This window comes from Chrysochloris asiatica, unplaced genomic scaffold, assembly GCF_000296735.1.
Source record: "Chrysochloris asiatica unplaced genomic scaffold, ChrAsi1.0 scaffold00415, whole genome shotgun sequence".
Lineage (NCBI taxonomy): Eukaryota > Metazoa > Chordata > Mammalia > Afrosoricida > Chrysochloridae > Chrysochloris > Chrysochloris asiatica.
Window position 1 is genome coordinate 583,697 of NW_006408933.1, and position 21,628 is coordinate 605,324.

Consider the following 21,628-nt stretch of genomic DNA (forward strand, 5'->3'; position numbering starts at 1 on the left):
ACTAGAGTGAAGCACCCAGCTGATATGAAGTGAGGGGACATGCACAAGAACAACCGCACTTGCAGATAGTACCCATTTGACCTGGCATCAATGGCTGGATGATCAGAACACAACTAGAGGAAGAAAGAAGAGGAAAAAAAGAGTAATCCAGTACAATTAGATGAATTTGACCTATTCTTGTGGATGCAGTATGGCAAAGGAGTGAACAAATCTTTACAGTGAGGATCAACAAGGATGTGTAACTTAGACTTTGGCTACCCAAAATGGGAGTGGGGGCTACACAGGCAAGAAGTGACTGGCTTACTAGTTTTCAATAGGGAACCTAGTTCCAGAGGGTGCAGGGAAAGGTAGAATCTCCACTGAGTTGTTTCTAACCTGTCTGGATGGGCCTGATAAAAAGTGATGGGGATAAGACTCCTGTGGTCCAAGAGGGAATGATTGCTATCAGGTCTGACAATGAGTGTTGGAAAGGTAAAGGTAGACATTTCTTAATAAAAGAAGCAAAATGGGTGATTTTGCAGTCCAGGAGCGGAGATCCCTGGAACCATCAAGGGAGAAAAGCGAAGTGCAAGACCCTGTCCAGGGAAGCAATGATAACAGGGATGGAGGCAGAGATGATGATGTGGAGAGGAGCACCTAGAGACTCTGGACTCAGGGAGGGAGAGGGGCTATGTGCTGGTGGCTGGGGGACAGGCATGTAGGATGTACCCTTTGGTTGTTTGATGATGCATGCAGAGGATTGTGACCATTGCAATGAAACAAAATACGATAGGATGAATGTAAAGATAATGTTTTTCCATGTAAACTAACACATAATTCACAATAAAAATAGAAAAAAAATGCATTATGTTACTTAGCTTCAGGGAGTGCAGCTGGGCATTGTGAGATTAGGCATTGCCACAGGCTCCAGGGGCAAGGGTATGGGTGGAGGTATAACCCTGCTTACCCAGGGTCCTTTTAGGAAACTACATGAAGACACGTTTATCAACTTTCAGCCTAGTAGAGTCAGTGCATCTACTGTTAAATAATATGGTATAATTCAGGATTAATGTCATTTATCTCTTTTGCTTTTTGATCACTAGAAAATTCTGAGAACAATGTGTGCCCTATGGTAGTGTCCAATTACTCAATAAGCAAGGTAAGTAAGCAAAGGCTTACTTATGCTTCTTTACTCATCTGTAGTGAACAGTTTCATGTATTTTTCATGACATCTTTGATTTGATGAAATTAATGTGAAATTGTTCACTCCAGATTAGTAAACAAGCACAACTAAGCCTGTGCTTACTTATCTTGCTTTTTGGATAATTGGACACTGCCCTATGGTATCAAGTGTACAGGGTTTTCTGGTAAGGATTTTTGTTTCTACTCTCTCCTCTGGTTTATAACATGCTTCCTCATAAAATAAAAACATATACTAATATGTACTTTCATGTTTTAGCAATTATGAGATTGCACATACTTTTATGTTTTAGCAATTATGAGATTGTGGTATGTATTCTTTGTCATAATTATACTGTTTAACAAAAACCCACAAACCTCAGTGGCATAAACTGTGAGCATTCATTGCTTATCTCTTTGCTGTCATCAAGGTAGCTGTGTTTATTATGGCTGGGTTCACTCTTATGACTGAGTTTAGCAGGCTGTCACCTGATCTATGATGGCCTCAGTGGGATTGTGAGAAATGAATTCTCAAGATGGTCCATCTTCAGGAATTACTCAGTTATTTTCATCTTGATTGTACTACAGAGGCAATTAGTCATGGGTTATTATAAATCTAGGAGTGAATGTGAAAGAATCCTTTATAGTTCAGTCTTTTGAATTGCAGGCTAGTATACCTATAGAAGAAACTTGTTGGGCTGCTAGGAACTTTAAATAAGAATATAACCATTGAGGAAATAGGGGAAGCTCATGGGGAAAAGGGAGACTAACTTTAAATAAGAATGCTACCATCAAGGAAAGATAGGAGACTTCTGAAAAAGATTGTTAACCCCATAATACTCAGTCAATGAGGAACCAGGGGAGGGACTTGCTCAAAATTGTTGTTGTTGTTGTTAAGTGCCTTCGAGTCGGTTCCGACCCATAGCGACCCTGTACAGGGTTTCCGAGGGTGTAAAATAGGAGGATAAAAATCTTTTGCAAGCCAGCGCACTTGGTGTCTACCTGTGTCCTCTAGGTCAGGTTCCTAATTTTGCAAAATTGCATAAAGAAATCCTTACTCTGGCTAAAATAAGTACAGATTGGATTTCTTGAGCATTTGTTGGTAAGCACTTGTTGGTAATGCATCGGTGACCTCATAACCAAGAGGATCCAAGGCAGTATTTGGGGTATCGACAATGCTTCTCACAGGATGACCAGCATGACTTGGCTCTGTTCCAGGTAACTCCCATCTTCTAGCAGGTGAGGTCAGGCATGTTCTCAGGGTGATGACAGGAACACAGAGCAGAACAAGCTGAAATACACAAGTCTTTTCAAGCCTCTAATTGTACAACATTTGCTGTTATTTCACTGGCCAAAGCAAACCTCATAACCAAACTCTGAATTGAAGGGTTGGAAAATGTGCTCCACCTCCCATAGAAGGGGCAGCAAAGTCACAACGAGGAGTGAAGAATTTGGCCTTTGAGGCAATTGAGTTGGTTCCCATTCAATGTGACCTTGATTTTGTATATGCTTGAGTCTATTGTTGTCATTGGACACATTGTACTCATATGGTGTCAATCCATTTCTTTGAGAAAACTCAATGAGATGGTTCTCACTGATCTTCTACTTTACCTTTTCTAATGATTGGTCTTTCTTGATGAAACAAAGTCTAAAGTAAGCAAGTCAATGTCTCATCATCTTAGCTATTAAGAAGCATTCTGACTGTATGCTATATTTCTACTAAGACTGATTTGTTTATTCTTCTGGCAGGCCATGAGATATATTCAATATTCTTCACCAACACCAAAATTAAAATTTATCAATTTCTTTCTTCCTTTTTCATGACCCAACCTTCATATGCATAAAGGCGATTGAAAAGTCCATGGTTTGGGTCAGACGTACCTTAGTCATCAAAGGGCATATTTTCTTTTTGTATAATTGCTTAGGCATTGTCACACGTGCTTGCCCAGGTATGCTTTGGCTCAGCATTCAAATTACAGACCATGTGCTACTATAGGTATTGAGCTTAATCGCAGTTTAAACTGTTTTCTAATAATTTTAATGTAATTCAGCATTTTTAAAAATTATTGTTTATGTAGAGATGTGTGGAACCAGAACAATAGGCTATAAATTGGTGTTGATGAAGCACATATTGATGAAATACATATTCATTGTTGGAGGAATTATTATAATTTCATAAATAATTTTTAATGACTAAGCTCTTTGTCCCTGGTGGTGTCTCAGGATAAGCATTGGACTGCTAACCACAAGGTTGTAAGTTCAAAGTGACTAGCTGCTCTGTAGGAGAAAGATGAGGAGGTTTTCTGCTCCTGTAAATACTTACAGCCTCAGAAACCCTATTCAGAGTCACTGTGAATTGCAATTGATTCACTGGCAGTGAATTTGACAACTTAAGTACTTTACAGAATGCAAGTAAAGGTGATATCCACAAGTAATAAATAGGTAAAGCTATTATGTTTTTTCATAGTTGTTGTTAGTGTCATTGAGTTGGTACTGACTCATACTGACCCTATGTACAACAGAATGAAACACTGCCCTGTCCTGGACCAACCTCACAATTGTTGTCATGCTGGAGCCTATTGATGCTGCCACTTTGCCAATCCATCTCACTGGGGGTCTTGCTCTTTTTCTCTGCCCCTTCACCTTACCAAACATGATATCCTTCTCCAGTGACTGGTCCCTTCTGACAATAGGTATGAAGTATGAAAGATGAAGTTTGGCCATGTTGGCCTCCAAGGAGCACTCTGGCTGCACTTCTTCCAAAATGGATCTATTAGTTCTTTTAGCAGCTGAAGAAAATGAAAATAAGTCCACCAAAGGCAAAATACGACCTTGAATATATCCTACCTGATTTTAGAGACCATCTCAAGTACAGATTTGATGGACTAGACACTGATGACCAAAGACCATTGGAATGTCATCATGAACAGCATACAGGAAAAAAACAAAAGGTTATTAAAAAGACAGGAAAGAAAGGCAAGACCAAAACAAATGTCTGAAGAACTCTCCAGCATAGAAATGCTAATGCTATGAGTCAGAGCTGATCAGATGTCATCTAACAACAACACCAGCAGTTTTCAAGGCAGCAAAAAGGTGGAGCAACTTTTTTCTTGTAAGAATATTGATTGAACTTTGGATCATAGATTAATTGATGATGATTTTTTGGGGTATTTTTGTTTTAATATTGCTTTTTTAGTGGTACAGAATATAATGGTGCACAAATCAATTTGAGTCCTCCAAGAAGCAGATGGCAAGATAAGGTTAGATATGCAAGAGATTTATTTGGTGAACATGTCTAAGAAAAGTAAAGGAGGAAAGACAAGAAGAAAGTAGGAAGAACCAAAAACAGTAATGCAGTTCTGACACCTGAAAAGAAGAGGAGAAGGGATGAGGGTTAGGTGGGGGGAGTCAAGGATCAAGGTGCTGTTCTGAGAAGGCCCCAAGTAGATCATGAATTGTCCCTAGTAACAGGGGCATGTGAGGAGACGTCTTTCTGTGTTTCTGAGAGGAGGACATTGTAATGTAGTGGTTACGAATAGTGTTGCTAACCTCAGGGACAGCAGTTAGAAGCTACCAGCCGTTCAGCAGGAGAAAAATGAGGCTTTCTGCTCCCGTAAACATTTACAGCCTCAGAAACCATGTACAGGGTCGCTATGAGTCGGAACCGACTCTACTGCGTATAACCACCACCATCATTGTGCTCACACAGTTGCTGAGAGCAGTGGAGGAAAAGTAGCCTGGTGTGGTTGCCATGGGGAATCCGAGGAGGGCCTTGGGTGTCATGGAAGATGAAGTTGTGGGAATGGTCCCAGCAAAGCCAGCACACCTTATTGGTTGACACAGGACGCTTAGGCACCACCCAGCCAGCTGCTGGAAGAGGGGCTTTGGTATCGTGGGGGGGGAGGTGGGGAGGGGGAGAGGAAGGAGGGGAAGGGGGCCAAGGGAAGCATGGACTGGAGGTGGCTGCCCCAATTAACTCCAGGTCCTGGACTCTCGTGCACTTCTGTTTGTTTTTTCATGAAAGATTACAGGCTGGTGTGCTCCAAAGTCCCCAGTGGATCTGATATTTAGGTACACCGGCCCTCCCCTCCAAATTCACAGAAGGAAAGGACACATGTAGGTGCAATGAAGGAGAGTTTATTAGACCAGAAAAGCAGGTGCTCACTTGGAATGGGGTTTGTGCATGAACAGAAGCAGGCCGGGACATAACATGGGTCAGCAGGATATTCTAGACTTGTGCTTAGCTTCTGGGGTGGCTGTGGTAGCATTTTACAGGACCACCCTGGGGAACAAGGACGACATCACTGGCACTCTTGGTGTCACTGAGGAAACAGCTTGTGGTTGTCTTTTCAGGAGGTTAAAACTCTTGAGGAGGCTAAATGCTGGTATCTGTGAGCTCAGCTCTTATGCTAATCCTGAGGGCAGGAGGCACCCACTTAGCAGACAGACTTCTGGCTAGATGAGGGGCTACAGCAAACTTGATAGAAGCACACAGGGCAGCAGACAACAGTTACACAGGAGGCTGGGCATCAACAGCTGGGCTGGCAGCAAGAGGCCGGGACACAACAAGAAGAGGCAGAGGTGCAACCCGCAGGCTTGCACACAGGGCTGCAGATGAGGGACACGGAGGAGGGCTTGCAGCAGGAAGGGGCACAGACAGAGGGCTGGCAGCTTGAAGAGGATGAGCAGGGGGAGGCCCCACAGCACACAGGCACACAGCAGGCAGGCTTGCAGGAGACAGGCACACAGCAGACTGGCTTGCAGGAGACAGGCACACAGCAGACTGGCTTGCAGCAGACAGGCACACAGCAGACTGGCTTGCAGGAGACGGGCATACAGCAGGCCTGCTGGCAGGGGGAGGATGTGCAGCTTGATGACTGGCAGTCAGACTGTTGGCAGCAGGAAGGCTCACAGGAGCTGGTGCAAACCAATTGGCAAGGACTAGACCCACAGCTCATGGGAGTGCAGACAGGCTTGCAGCAGACAGGCACACAGCAGGCCTGCTGGCAGGGGGAGGATGTGCAGCAGGATGGCTGACAGCTAGACTGCTGGCAGCAGGAAGGCTCACAGGAGCTGGTGCAGGTGGATTGGCAGGGGCTGGACCCACAACTCACAGGGGTGCAGACAGGCTTGCAGCAGACAGGCACACAGCAGGGCTGCTGGCAGGGGAAGGGCATGCAGCTGGATGACTGGCAGTCAGGCTGCTGGCAGGAGGAGGGCTCACAGGAGCTGGTACAGGTAGATTGGCAGGGGCTGGACCCACAGGCCACCTGGCAGCTGGGGCTGGACCCACAGCTTACAGGGGTACAGATGAAAGTCATGCAGGAGGTTGGGGCAGAGCAGGTGGGGACACAGCAGGGGGGTTCACAGTAGCTCTCAGGGCAGTCGTCCATCTCGTAGGAGGAGCTCCTGTTACTGGAGCAGATGGAAACTGTGGATGCAGCTGAAGCATAGGTGTTGGCCATGGTTGGTGTGAGAGGAGGTGGGTTGGGAGGAAGGTGTGAGTATGAGTGAGTGAGTGAGTGAGTGAGTGGGTGAGTGGGTGAGGAGTCGGAGCTTTTATATCCCTCTCTGGCTTGTGTTGTTTCACATTAGGTTCCAGAAGCCTCCCCTTCCTTGTTGTTTAGAGCCAGTTGCTGAAGAACCCTCATTAGTACTGTTTATTTTCTACAACTATTTTTTTTCACTCAAAGAACTTGTGAGTGTCCTGCAAACCTCTTATTTTCCCCATCTGATTTTTTGTTTGGCTACAGAAAAGTTGTGGGAAAATATGTGAGCCAAGATTTTACTGAGTTAGGTTTTGGAGTGAACACTTTTCCAACGTGATGTCTTCTGGTTCCATCTATTCTACTATGGTGCTGGTGTCAGCTACACTCTCATAGCAGGGTCTTGGGAGGGAAATATATATATTTCTTTTAAACATTTAAAAATATGTTGTTGTTAAGTGCCGTCAAGTCAGTTCTGATTCATAGCGACCCTGTATAGGGTTTCCAAGGAGCGTTTAGTGAGCTTGAGCCACCGTAGTTGCGGTTCAAACCAACCTTAAGGTCAAGTACTTACCCTATGGTGCCACAAAAGATTGCTTGTATGTCTGAAAATACATCATACACATGACATGATAGTTTGGCTGGGTAGTGAATTCTTTTTTTAAATCATTGTTTTCTCATTGCTATGAAAATGTTCTTTTTTCCTTCTTGTGGTGACCTGTGTTGTTAATGAAAGTCAGATGTTGGCCATTTGTTATTTCTTTATAGTCAGACTATCTTTTCTCTCTCTCTTAATGCTCTAGAATTATGGGGTTTTATTTTATTCTTGTTTTACAGTGTCATTTTCTTGTTTATTTCTAAGAATGTGTCATATTTTACTTTCTATGGTTGAAACTCATTGAAGATTTTCAACATGAAGGCTCATCACAGAAAAGTTTTTTTGTTTGTTTTCTTTTTAAAACTATTTAATCTTTCATGGTCTTTACTTTTGTGACTCTTATCAGATCTTGTGGACCTCTTGTATTTTTTCTCTCACTTTCCTTATGTTTTTCCTTTGTTCTATTCTCTAGGATATTTTCTTGATTTCTGTCTTTTAGACCACAGTTCAGTCTCTAGCCATCAGTATTTTATTATTTGCTCCTTACACTGACTTAAATATTTTCATATTCATCCTTTTAAAATTTAAATATTTTCAGCTGATTATACCTCATGACATGAATGAAATACTCGTATGTTATAGATTAACTCTGATGATGTTAGCTTGAATTTTTAAAAGTTTTCCATAATTTCTTGAACAATCAGATTCACCGGACCTCAGATAAGATCTGCTCATTGGTGGCAGTTCATTTGATTTTTGGAATAAATAATTGGATTATTCTCTTTTTGTGCATTGAAGGCCTTCTCCTCTGGCTTTGGACTTATCTGCTTCTCTTTTCTATAAATATATAAAGAAATCTACAGAGGACCTCCTTTTTTTCCCATGTGGTAAAAATATACATAGCAAAACATCCACCATTCCAACATGAGTACATGACAGCTTGAAAATTTGTGGAAAAATTCCATAATTTTTAAATTTCTTTTTTCACATGAACTTTTGAAGCTCACTCATACAATTGAATGATCTTGCTTAAATTCTTCAAGTTACGCAGTATGTTTGCTATCCTTTTCCAAGTTATCTCACCACTGTTAACATAAATTGAGTACTCCCTAAGCACAAACTACCCTTTCTCCTCTCCCTCCATGTCTGGTGACCACTATGTAGAAATATTTATATTTATCTATATTTACTAATTTCATGTAAGTGAGATCATATAACATGTATCTTTTTGTGACTGACTTATTTTATTCAGAATGATGCTTTCAAGGTTCAGCCATACAGTGGCATGCATCAAAGAATTCCTGGTATGTAGTGGAATATGAACTGGGCTGCTAACTACAAGGTCAGTAGTTCAAATCTACTAGTTGCTCCTCAGGAGAAAGATGAGTCTTTCTACTCCCTCAAGATTTACAGCCTTTGCTCCTCAGGAGAAAGATGAGTCTTTCTATTCCCTAAAGATTTACAGCCTCCTACAGCTATGAGTTGGAATTAACTGGGTGGCACACCACTACTACCGTCATGTACTGAATATCATTTCTCTTTATTGTTGACTAATATTCCATTGTTGTTTTTGTTTTTATATTGTTTTGATTTTATTTATATTTTAATTTTTAAAATATAATTTCAGTGGTAATTAGTAGGGGAGTGTCAGACAGCTTCTGCTCAATCTATTCTTCATAATTGAAAATTTCAGGGTTGTTATGAAGAAATGAACAGAAAAATCAATAACAACTCTGTTGTGTGCCACGAAGTTTATTCCAACTCATAGTGACTCTATATGATAGAGTAGAACTGTCTTACAGGGGTTCCTATTCAAGACCAGGGTTACCTGTCTCTACTTGCACATGAGCACAGACAAAAGCATTATCCTGGGAGCCAGACAAGAATTCCTTACATAGAGGAAGGAGCACCATGCTTCCATGAGTCCAAGAAGGGCCCACACTAGGCATCAAGCAACACAGACAACTGCTAGCAAGCAGGGGTGCTGTAGTCAGGCTGTACCTAGTTTGCAGGTACCACACCTGTAACACTGGCTGGTGGCACTTAACAACAACAATAACAACAACACTGGCCTCAGAGAGGTATCATGAGAATTAAGAAAAATGAACTTTTGTAAAAGACTGAATTCTAGTGGAGGTGCTTGGTAATTTTTTTTTTTAACCCAAAAAACAAACCCACTCCCATTGAGTTGATTCTGCAGTGACACTATAGGACCGAGTAGAACTGCGTCATAGGGTTTCCAAAGCTATACATGGGAGCAGACTGCCTCACCTGTCTCCTAAAAGGAGTGGCTAGTGGGTTTGAACAGCTGACCTTCTGGTTATCAGTCCAACCCTTAACCCACTATACCACTAGGACTCCTTTCAGAGAATGCCAGTATATTTACTGCAAAAAAAAAGTAAAATGAATAGAACTTAGGCTTTGGAACCAGGTGACGTGGAAGCAAACAGCAAAGTCCCTGTGTGATAGACATAGACCAAAGGGAATCCTCAGGTGAAGTGAAGATGTGATTTATTGACTCACAGGCCAGGGTGAGGGCCAGCAGAGTAGAAGGGCCAGTAGGTGAGGAGGAAAGCCTATACCAGAGCCACAGGTCCTCATTAGTGTGGATGGAATAACTCAAGATGGTCTAGAATAAACTGGAGTCTGGACTGGTCTGGGGTAGGTGGAAAGAGTCCAGACATTGCAGGTTATTGTCTGCCTGGATAGAACCACATGCCAGAGTCAGTGGGAGTCCTGGGGGGACATGCCCACTCAGCAGCAGGACTTCTGACCTGACAAGGGGCTACAGCAGGCCAGGCAGGAGCACATGGGGTGGCAGAGCAGGGACATGCAAGAGGAGACTGGGGCACAGCAGGAGGCTGGAGCACAGCAGGGGGCTTGCACATGGGGCTGCAGATGAGGGACATGAAGGAGGAAGGTTTACAGCAAGAAGGGGCACAGGAATCGGACTGACAGCATAAGGGAGATGAGCAGGAGATGACCTCACAGCACACAGGCACACAGTATACAGGCTTGCAGCAGACGGGCACACAGCAGACAGGCTTGCAGCAGATGGGCACACAGCAGATGGGCTTGCAGCAGACGGGCACACAGCAGACAGGTTTGCAACAGATGGGCACACAGCAGGCCTGCTGTCAGGGGGAGGATATGCAGCTGGATTACTGGCAACTAGACTGCTGGCAACAGGAGGTCCCACAAAAGTTGGTGCAGACCAATTGTCAGGGGCTGGACCCACAGCTCATGGGAGTACAGATGAGGGTCAGGCAGGGGCCTGAGGTGCAGCAGGTGGACTGACAGCAGGTAGGGGCACAACAGGTAGAGATGCAACAGGGGGCTTGAAGCAGGTCTCCTGGCAGTCATCCATCTTCCAGGAGGAGCTGATGCAAACACTGGGTGAGCAAACTTGGCTACTACAGCTCACCTCACTGGAGCAGATGGACCTGGTGGACATAGCAGTAATACAGGTCCTGGAGCAGCAGGTGTCAGCCATGGTGGGGAGTCGGGGCTTGAAGAAATGAGCTGGGGTGGGTGAGTGAGTGAGGGTGTGAGTGAGTGAGTGAATGAGTGTGTGAGAACCTCTGGGTGGTCAGACTTTTATAACACTCCCCAGTGAGTTTTGCCAGTAGGACTCTCAACAAGTCTCCATTCGTTATTACAGTATAGACAACCTTGTTCGTTTATTTGCTATGTGATGTTTACATCTCTGTCTTTAAGATGTCTGATGTGGCTGGGTGATGACTGGTCACTTGGAGGTAGATTTGTACTCTGAAAGTAGCATGGACATCAAGCATGTGTCTGTTGGCTGTGCTATAGGTTGAATGGATCATGAGTTGGATGTGTCTGGACAAATCTTGGTTTCTTTTTCTTTCCTCTCTTTGACTGTGTGTCTTTAGTGTGATTTTTGGTTTGGGAGTATTTTGCACCAGCAGATGCCTAGTCCATGCCCTAGACCTCTCCGTTATTGAGACAGGGGAATCCTGGCTGGGAGTTCCCCGCCTATAGCTGCTAAATCTGCAAACTGTGTTTTCCCTCTACCACTTCACTCCCAATGTCCATCCATATCCCAACCATTCTTTGAACTAGTTTCACAATTATTAAATACCATAAACATTCTGCTACTACTTGGATTTTCCATTGTCAGTATTATCTATTGATTTCCTACGTGGAGGAATGGGTTTTCTCCTGAATATTATCAGTGTCGTGCAATGTGCCCCTCTTTCCATACTCCCATTGTAATTATTGTTTATTCTTCGGTCAATTCTGACTCATAGTGATTCTGTAGAACAAAGTAGAATTACTCCAGAGGATTTATAACAGGGTTGCTATGGGTCAGAAGTGATTTGATGGCACTTAACAACAACAACAACAGTCTTCATGAAAGAAGATTGTCATGTCTTTTCTCCTTCAGAGAGTTTAGTGAGTTCAAGCCACCAACCTCTGTGGTTAGCAACCAAGTGCTTAACCACTGAGCACCAGCGTTCTTTCCCAATCATCAATGTCTTTGCTATTTACCACATGATTGTTGTTTATAGCTCTGTCTGCGTAGTGGAACCATATTTAATTTGCTTACTTGCATAGCTTCTGTTTTTCTTTGCTTTATTTCCCCCTTGTAATTGACAGTTGCTTCTTTTGTTTCTTGTTAACTTGTTTCTGTGTTTATTGTTGTTATTGTTGTTAGCAGTGGCATCACAAGGGTTGGTGCCACCCAGTGAGGTAATTCATGGTGTCAGTCTCCTGCCCTGCCACAGACCTCCCCTCCTGTACCACACCATACAGATGCTTAGCAATGTTTATTATCCGTTTAATCATAGAACAATGTGAGAAACAGAGCTGTAAATTGCTTAACTTTAATATTTCTGAAATTAAATGAATATTAGTAACAAATTGTTTTGAGAAATCTTTCCACTTTGGATTACAAGTTTGTTATATACAACATGATTAGTAGCTGACTAGAAGCCTTTTTTAGAATTTCTCATTTTGCTTTAATTACTACATCATTCTCAAAGAATGTATTGATTAAAGGTCACAAATACTGCTTACCTCCACAGTATGGTAGCTAAAATACCAGAAAACTAGTTGAAGTCAGAAAGTGTAAAAACACCTGCAGCAACAAAAGCCAACAGTTTTTTTGTGATTACAGTGCATGCAGATGAAAGCACATGATTCTACCACATAATTGTGAGCATGACAGCTCTGCCCAGAGCACATTGTTGTTGTTGTTAAGTGCCATTCAGTCGATTCTGACCCATAACAACCCTATATAGGGTTTCTGAGGAGCAACTGGTGAGCTTGAACCACCAACCTTGCAGTTCAAATGGCTTTGCAGTCTGACACATTAATCCACAGCGCCACACCAGGACTCCAAGAGCCATTAGAAGGTTCAAAAGGTTAGTTAGCATAGAGGTTTAGCCTCATAGTAATACATGTAGTCTGGGCTTTCAAAACTGTTTTTGTTGCTTTCACAAGAATCTTTTGATAAAAAAAATAACACATTTCTGCTAAAACAGTGCACAAAAGTTTTGTACACATTCGTTTTGGTGTTAGCCCCTCTGACAATGTTACCCAGTGAAGTCCTCAGCCCTGCACCACCCTAGTGATGCCACTAGTTGTTAGGGGCCATCGAGTGGACTCTGACTCATGGCAACCTTTTTGTCACAAAATGAAATGTTGCCTAATCCAGTGCCATCTTGGTCACAGTTGGTAACTTTGAGCCCACTGTTGTAGCCATTGTGGCAGTCTGTCTCATTGAGGGCTTCACTCATTGTCCCTGATGAGTACATCTGCTCGTTGACCACATGGCTCTGTGTGTGTTTGTGTGTGTGTGTGTGTGTGTGTGTGTGAGAGAGAGAGAGAGGTGCAATTTATTGATTTATGGAAATTAATGATATATTCTATTGATAAATTATTTGCCGGATATATGCAGTGACATTCTTGTAAACATTTAGCAATGGGCTCTGTGAAACACAAACCAACAAATGCCCTGATTGTAATAGTATTAGACAATTTCCATGATGTCAATACCCATACTTTAGTCAAGCTTAAGCTAGCAGTGTAAGGAGCGCTCATAGCATAGTGGTTACAAGTTGACCTGCTAACCTCAAGGACAGCAGTTCGAAACTACCAATCATTCCACAGGAAAAAGATGAGGCTTTCTGCACCTATAAAGATTTACAGCCTCAGAGTCTGTAAATTGCAAGATTGCTGTGAGTCAGAACCAACTCCACAGCACATCACCACCAAGTAATATCAATTACTGAACATGAAGCCAGAAAAAGAGAAATATCAAAAGTTCTTGTGAGCTGGCACAAGCTACCTTTCCCATACCAGTGGATATGTGTATTACAAATAACTTATACTTGTCTTTTCATTCTCTTAATGACGAGTTACAGTTTGACGAATGTTGAGAAATATGTGAGTGTGTGTGTGTAACATTACAACAGAAAGATACAGAAACGTTTCATAACCTCAAAAATTTCCTAAGTGAACCTTCACAGTCAGCATACACCTAAGGAAATCCCTATATCTTTCCTCTATCTAGATTTGATTGGCCTTTCCTATCATTTCATATAAATTGAGTTATATAATATGTACTCTTTTAATCTGCCTTGTTTCATTCAGCATACAATTAAAGAAAAATCTGTCATAGTTTGTTAATTCTGCTGTAACAGTAATGTCAAATGGGATGGGTTTTACAAACAGAAATTTATTCTCTCACAGCTTTGGAGACTAGAGTCCAAATATAGGGCACCAGCTGTAAAGGAAGGCTTTCTTTCTCCGTTGGCTCACAGTTTAGGAAGAAGGTTCTTGTCTCCTTTCAGCATCTGTGAACTCAGGTTCCTTGGAGATCTCTATGTGTCTTGCATCAATCTTTCCCTGGGTTTAGGACGTTCTCAGCGCAGAGACCTTGGATCCAAAGCACTTTATCATCAGTTCTTCTTTCTTGGTGGTACTGAGGTCCCTCTGATCTCTGCTCACTTGTTTAATCTCTTCTATGTCTCAAAAGAGGTGAATTTATGTAACCTAATCCTGTAGATTGTACCATGCTTCATTAGCATAACTGCCACTAAAGTTGCCTTATTAATGTTATGTAGCATAGGATTTACAACTCATAGTATAATTACATCAGGTCACAAAATAAAATGGAGGATAATTGTAATTACATTGAGATTTATGAGCTAGCCCATGAATCTCAATATTATGCAAAAGTTCACACACTTGGAGGGAGGTGCACAATTCCATCCGTAATAATATCCAACCATGTTTTAGTGGTTTGTTCCATTTATTATAGAGTCTTATTCCATTGTATGGCTATAATACAATCTGTTTAACTATTGCTAGCCATTTGACTAGTGTGAATAAAACAGGGATTCAAAATGGTTTGAAATGATTCAGTCATGGCCAATGGAATCGTGATTGCATAGCAAGCAAATCTGAGGAGGAAACAGGTAGTGGTCCCCTGGTCAAAGATGGTGGCTAACCACAACCACACTTCTTTGAATGTGTGCTGGTCAGTCACTGTCTTTGATATTTGAACTAGTCAGCCAGTTCAAATAAAGTAGCTCTGAACAAGTCTTTGCATGGACATATTTTCACTTCTCTTGGATATATATCCAGGAGTGAAATGTTTGAGTCATATGATAGGTGTCAGTTTAATATTTAAATAAAACTGCTTTTCAAAATGATTGAATCATTTTATGCTTCCACCAGATGAGTGAGTTCAAGTTTCTCCTTCAGCTTGTCAACACTTGGTATTGCCTGAGTACTATTTTACCCAAATCCCACATGTCCTGAGGTGTAGTACTTTCTTGGCATTCTTTGGCTTATAGATGATTCCATACATCGTCTCTCTCTGTGAATGCTTTCTCTTGTTACAATACACCACTTGGAAGGGATTAGCTTTAGGACCTTCTCTACTCCTATTGAAGTCCTGGTGTGACCATAGGATAAGCACTGGACCACAGTTCAAACTCACCAGTCACTCTTTGGAAGTCCTATACAGGGTCATGGAGCCTGGTGTGCACTGTGGGTTAATGTGCTGGACTGTAAAGCTGTTTGAATTGCAAGGTTGGCAGTTCAAGCTCACTAGCTATTCCTTGGAAACCCTGTACAGGGTCGCTATTGGTTGGAACCGACTCGACGGAGGGCACCTTCACAGGGCAGTCACAGCCATAGGTTACTTATCTGATGTCCTTGAAAACAGGTCCACATCTTAGACATACATGTGGCTAGAATGGAGTGGGGCTTCCTCTAAAATGAAGAGGGACACAGGTACATCTGGCAGTGGCCCAGGACTACCTGTTTGCAGGGAAATGGTGGGTGGGGTCTTTGATATGAACAAAAGAAAATCATTCGAGTTAATTTTATCAGAAAAGGGCTTTATTGGAAGGGCATGGCATAGCTGACAGGAAGCAGGTTCGGGAATGAGGATAGGAGCTTAGGCCACACCAGGGCCAGGGAGCAGAATGACTTGACTGGCCTGAGGAGGTAGCAGTAAAGAGAAGCCAACTCCAAGCATTCTTTTCTTTTCTTGCTTCATTTCATGCAAAGGTTCAAAGACCTAGAAGGGTTCAGCTGGCCAAGTTGAGGTCACTGCCAACCCTTAGAGTTGGGAGGCAGGGCACATTGATTGGGGGAAGGAAAGAGAGAGGTATTGTTCCTGGAGGAGCGACTAAACAGTGGTGGCAAATATGCTATGGGAGGGATACAGGGTGGGACCTGGTCGATGGTCTAGGAGATTAAGACAGATTCCAAATAGAGCAAGTGGCAGTGAGCTTTCAGCAGCAGGACATCTGGCTAGATGAGGGGCCTCAGCAGGCTGGGCGGCACATGGGGCGACAGATCAGGGACATACAAGAGGAGGCAGGGGCACAACAGGATGAAGCAGGAGCACAGCAGGCAGGCTTGCACACAGGACGGCAGATGAGGGACATGGAGGAGGAGGGCTTGCAGCAGGGGGGAGCACAGGGAGAAGGCTTGCAGCTCGAGGAGGAAGAGCAGGGGGAGGCCCCACAGCACACAGGCACACAGCAGACAGGCTTGCAGGACACAGGCACACAGCAGACTGGCTTGCAGGACACGGGCACACAGCAGACAGGTTTGCAGCAGACAGGCATACAGCAGGCCTGCTGGCAGGGGGAGGATGCGCAGTTGGATGGCTGACAGCTAGACTTCTGGCAGCAGGAAGGCTCACAGGAGCTGGTGCAGGTGGATTGGCAGGGGCTGGACCCACAGCTCATGGGGATGCAGACAGGCTTGCAGCAGACAGGCACACAGCAGGCAGGCTTGCAGCAGACAGGCACACAGCAGGCCTGCTGGCAGGGGGAAGACGTGCAGCTGGATGACTGGCAGCAGGAGGGCTCACAGGAGCTGGTGCAGGTGGATTGGCAGGGGCTCGAGCCACAGCTCATGGGAGTGCAGATGAAAGTCAGACAGGAGGCTGGGGTGCAGCTGGTGGGGACACAGCAGGAGGACTGGGGGCAGGAGGGGACACAGCAGGAGGACTGGGAGCAGGAGGGGACACAGCAGGAGGACTGGGAGCAGGTGGGAACACAGCATGGTGGCTCGCAGTAGCTCTCTGGGCAGTCGTCCACCTCGTAGGAGGAGCGAGGGTAGTCATTGGGCAGGCAGATACGGCTGCCATAGCTCCTTTCACTGGAGCAGACGGACATGGTGGATGCAGCTGGAACATAGTTTCCGGAGTAGCAGGTGTCAGTCATGGTGGAGGTGAGAGGAGGTGTGCTGGGAAGAGGGTGTGAACGAGTGAGGTGTGAGTGTGTGACAGCTCTAGGCTGTCAGGGCTTTTATATCCCTCTGTGTTTGTTGTGTGTTGTACCAACAGGAGGCTCAACAAGTCTCCCTTCCTTATTGTTGTTTGTAGTCTGGAGAACTCTCATTAATGCCAGACTAGTGTTTTGATTCTATGAGGTGTTGCTCATCTTGTAAAACTCCAGAGTCTATTTTTTGGCAGGGCTTGTTGACCCATCCTAACCTGTGTTTCACTCCAGAACATAAAGTGGGAGGAGAAAGGCTGTAAGTCTACAAATGGGATCTCCCTTATTGGGTGTCCGGTTGGGTGTCTGGGTTGGCTGTGCAAGAAATCCATTAATCAGAACCATCTTTGAGTAGGAGACTTAGGATGGCTCCGATGTGCACAACTCTGGAATTGTCTGGGTTCCCAGGTCAAAGAATCCTGGAAGTCTCTCTGGTGCAGGAAGTCCCCTTGAGGGCTTTGGTACAGGTGACAGACAGGTAAAGGAGAGACAGCCCTGTGGCAGCATTTCCTATGTGGAAAAGCCGAGGTTCCTGTGTGTGCACACATACATCTGTCTTCATTCAGACACCCAATAAGGTCCCAGATCCCTGTGTCTGGCCAAATCTTTACCTCTCTACTTGTAGTTACTCCAAAAGCTTCCATATCCTGTGCCTAAATGCTCCACTTCAAAAAACAGTCGCCCACATCAAAATATCCAAGATACAAACCAGCAATGATTGGTTTTATTTTTCCTATGACTTTTCTGGATAGTTACCTAAATAATTTTTGGTCACCCAAGCTAGAAACCTGATACTCAACCAAATGATTCCTCCCTCTGCCCCGAAATAATATGTAGGTGGTCACCATTGATTCTCTGCTATGTATTTTTCAAATTCTATCTGGTTCTTTTACTTCTCAAGCACTCATTTCTTTACTACATAGCAAATCTTTCCCTGTGCTACAAAATGCCCTAGATTCTGAGAAAGTGATGTAGCCCTGACTGTGAGAGGTGGCAGCTATGATTTCATGACAAGTAAGCTCAGAAGATTGGCATCTAATCCAAAGGGGAGGTCATTGGGTGTGCTCTCTGAAAGCAATTAGAGTAAAAACAAACCAAAAAACCCCCACCACTTTCAAAGATGTAGCAATAGTAAACTTTCTAACACATAAAATGAAAGCAAGCTTATAGAATGATTATTTTTAAGGTGCTGGAAGAAAATAACTGCAAACCTGGAATTCTAAACTGATGAATGGTAACTGTGTATATAAATTCAACACAGCATGAAGGTGTGCCAACAGGAGGTTGTTTAGTGAACTCTGACGCAGACTTTAGGAGAAAGACTCCCATCTCCTGGAGTTCATGACCTGGGTGATTTCCTCCCCTTGGATGTGAGAGGTACCTGTTACTGTCTTCTGGCCACATAGAATATACCAAGGTGATGAGATCTGCATTGTTATGCACAATTATTATATCACATAAGATCATAATGCCTGTCTTGTGAACTACTTTGTTGTGAGCTTTCCCATGGAGGAATTATATGGCAAGGAACTGAGGGCAACTAACCATCGGCAAAGTTGTGACCATCTGTAAGGACTGAATCCTGCCCACTTTTCTTGGGGCCAGCTCCTGAGCCACAGACATTGTAAAATAGTAAACGTGGATCTCTTTAAGTTACTAACTCTGCGGTATTGCACAGAAATAGAATGTAACCGCATAGACACTTGTAGAATTCTACACAGACGTTAAGAAGAATGAGTTTATGGAAAATTCTGTTATTTTCTAATTCCAATTTTCCATGGACCTTTTGAAACCCCATTTGTGTATGTGCAAGAGAGAGACAGTCTGTGCCACTGGACTGTGACCACCACAAGCACTTCTTTTTTGTTGTTGTTGTTATTTTACTCCTTAGTGGAAAAAGGGAGGCTCGAGGGAGCTAGAGTTAGATTTTTCTTTCCCCCCACATTAATAGTTGCTGGTAAGTACCATCAAGTCAGTTTCGACTCATATCAACCCTGTATAAGGTTATCAACCCTGTGTAAGGTAACCACAAGGTCAGCAGTTTGAACCACTGACCTTGTGGTTAGCAGTCCACTGTTTATCCTGCAGTGCCACACCAAGACTCTCCCAACATTTGTTGTTGTTGTTTTAAGTGACTTTAAGTCAGTTTTGACTCATAATGGGTTTCCAAGGAACTGCCAACCTTCTGGTTCAAACCGACCTCAGTTTGATCTTTATCCCACAGTGCCACACCAGGACTCCTCCAACATTTGTTGTTGTTGTTGTTAAGTGCATTCGAGTGGGTATTGACTCATAGCGACCCTATGCACAACAGAATGAAACACTGCTCAGTCCTGGGTCAACCTCACAACTGTTACCACGCTTCAGCCCATTGATGCTGCCACTTGGCCAATCCATCTTGCTGGGGTTCTTCCTCTTTTTCTCTGACTCTCCACCTTACCAAACATGATACCCTTCTCCAATGACTCCTCCTGACAATATGTCCGAAGTATGGGAGCTCTGGTAGTGTAGTGGTTACGAATCGGGCTGCGAACCACAAGGTCGGCAGTTCGAAACTACCAGCTGTTCCGTGGGAGAAAGATGGGGCAGTCTGCTCCTGTAAAGATTTACAGCCTCGGAAACCCTGTGCAGGGTCGCTATGAGTCGGAACCAACTCCACGGCACATAACAATAACAACAATGAGACACAAAGTTTGGTCATCCTGGCCTCCAAAGAGCACTCTGGCTAAACTTCTTCCAACACATCTGTTGGTTCTTTTGGCAGTCCATTGTATTTTCAATATTCTCCTCCAACACCATAACTCAAATGTATCGATTCTTCTATAGTCTTCCTTATTCATTGTCCAGCTTTCACATGCATATGAGGTTATTGAAAACAACACGGCTTGGGTCAGGCGCACCTTACTCTTCAAGCTGACATCTTTGCTCTTCAACACTTTAGAAAGGTCTTGTGCAGCAGATTTGCCTAATGCAACACGTCATTTGATTTCTTGATGCTGCTTCCATGAGTGTTGATAGTTGATCCAAGAAGAATGAAGTCCTTGGCAACTTCAAGACCTGCTCCGTTGATAAGAATGTTGTTTATTGGTCCAGTGGTGAGGATTTTGTTTTCTTTACATTGAGATGCAATCCATACGAAAGGCTGTGCTCTTTGATCTGCATCAGTAAATATTTTAAGTCTTCTTCACTTTCAGCAAGCAAGGTTGTATCATCTGCATATTGCAGGTTGTTAAAGAGACTTCCTCCAATCCTGATGTCATGTTTTTCTTCATAGAACCCAGCTTCTCGTATTATTTGCTCAGCATACAGGTTGAATAAGTATGGTGAAAGAAGACAGCCCTGCTGTACACCTTTCTTAATTTTAAACCACTCAGTGTTCCCATGTTCTGTTCGAGCAACTGCCTCTTGGTCCAGGTACAGATTCCTCATGAACACAGTTAAGTGTTCTGGAATATTCATACTTTGTTGTCCATAGCTTGTCATGATCCACACAATCAAAAACCTCTGCATAGTCAGTAAAACACAGGTAAACATCTTTCTGGTATTCTCTGCTTTCAGCCAAGACCCATTGGACATCAGCAACGATATCCCTCATTTCACATCCTCTTCTGAATCCTGCTCGAACCTCTGGAAGTTCTCTGTCAATGTATGCTTGCAGCCACTTCTGTATTACCTTTAGTAAAACTTTACTCGCATGGGATATCAAAGAGATTGTCCGATGATTATTGCATTCCGTTGATTCACCTCTCTTTGGAATGGGTACAAATACAGATCTCTTTCAATCAGTTGGTCAGATAGTTGTCTTCCAAATTTCTAGGCATAAATGAGAGAGTGCCTCCAGTGCCGCCTCACTTTCTTGAAAGATTTCAATTTTGATTCCATCAATTCCTGGTGCCTTTTGTTTTGCCAATTCCTTCAATGCACCTTGGACGTCTTCCTTCAGTATCACTGGCTGTTGATCATATGCTACCTCTTGAAACAGTTGAACATCAACCATGTCCTTTTGGTAAAGTGACTCTGTGTATTCCTTCCATCTTCTTTTGATGCTTTTTGCATCATTCAATAATTTGTCCAGAGAATCCTTCAATAAAGAAAGTTGAGGCTTGAATTTTTTCTTCAGTTCCCCCTAGCTTGAGAAATGCTGAGCGTGTTCTTCCCTTTTGGTTTTCTGACTCCAGCTCTTTGTATAGTTCATTGTAATATTTGACTTTGTCTTCTTGAGTTGATCTTTGAAGTTTTCTGTTCAGCTCTTACACCTCCTCATTTCTTCCATTTGTTTTAGCATCTCTACACTCTGGTAGCATAGTGGTTATGAATCGGGCTGCTAACCTTTGGGTCATCAATTCAAAACTACCAGCTGTTCCGCGGGAGAAAGATGAGGTTTTCTGCTCCCATAAAGATTTATGGAAACCCTGTACAGGGTCGCTATGAGTCAGAACCAACTCTACGGCACATAACCACCAGCACCACCATATTAGAGAGCAAGTGTCAGTGTCTCTTCTGACATCCATTTTGACCTTTTCCTTCTTTCTTGTCTTCATAATGACTTTTTGCTTTCTTCCTGTATGATGTTCTTGATGTCTTCCCACAAGTTTTCTGGTCTTTAGTGTTCA

The 21,628-nt window shown here is 43.4% G+C and overlaps 2 protein-coding genes and 1 pseudogene across 2 annotated transcripts; all 3 read right to left on the reverse strand.

Moving 5' to 3' along the window:
* Nucleotides 1-5,687: 5,687 nt before the first annotated feature.
* On the reverse strand, nt 5,688-6,623 carry LOC102832102 (keratin-associated protein 10-8-like). The gene is made up of 3 exons (XM_006876802.1): nt 6,429-6,623; nt 6,124-6,191; nt 5,688-6,012 (listed from the first exon to the last, which is right to left on the reverse strand). The coding sequence occupies exons 1-3, from the start codon at nt 6,621-6,623 to the stop codon at nt 5,688-5,690; spliced, it is 588 nt and encodes a 195-aa protein (XP_006876864.1).
* Nucleotides 6,624-9,996: 3,373 nt separating this feature from the next.
* On the reverse strand, nt 9,997-10,735 carry LOC102832489 (annotated as a pseudogene).
* A 5,317-nt stretch (nt 10,736-16,052) lies between these two features.
* On the reverse strand, nt 16,053-16,913 carry LOC102832865 (keratin-associated protein 10-7-like). Its single transcript, XM_006876803.1, has 3 exons — nt 16,794-16,913; nt 16,494-16,715; nt 16,053-16,430 (listed from the first exon to the last, which is right to left on the reverse strand). Exons 1-3 carry the CDS (start codon nt 16,911-16,913, stop codon nt 16,053-16,055), a joined length of 720 nt encoding a protein of 239 aa, XP_006876865.1.
* Nucleotides 16,914-21,628: the final 4,715 nt, after the last annotated feature.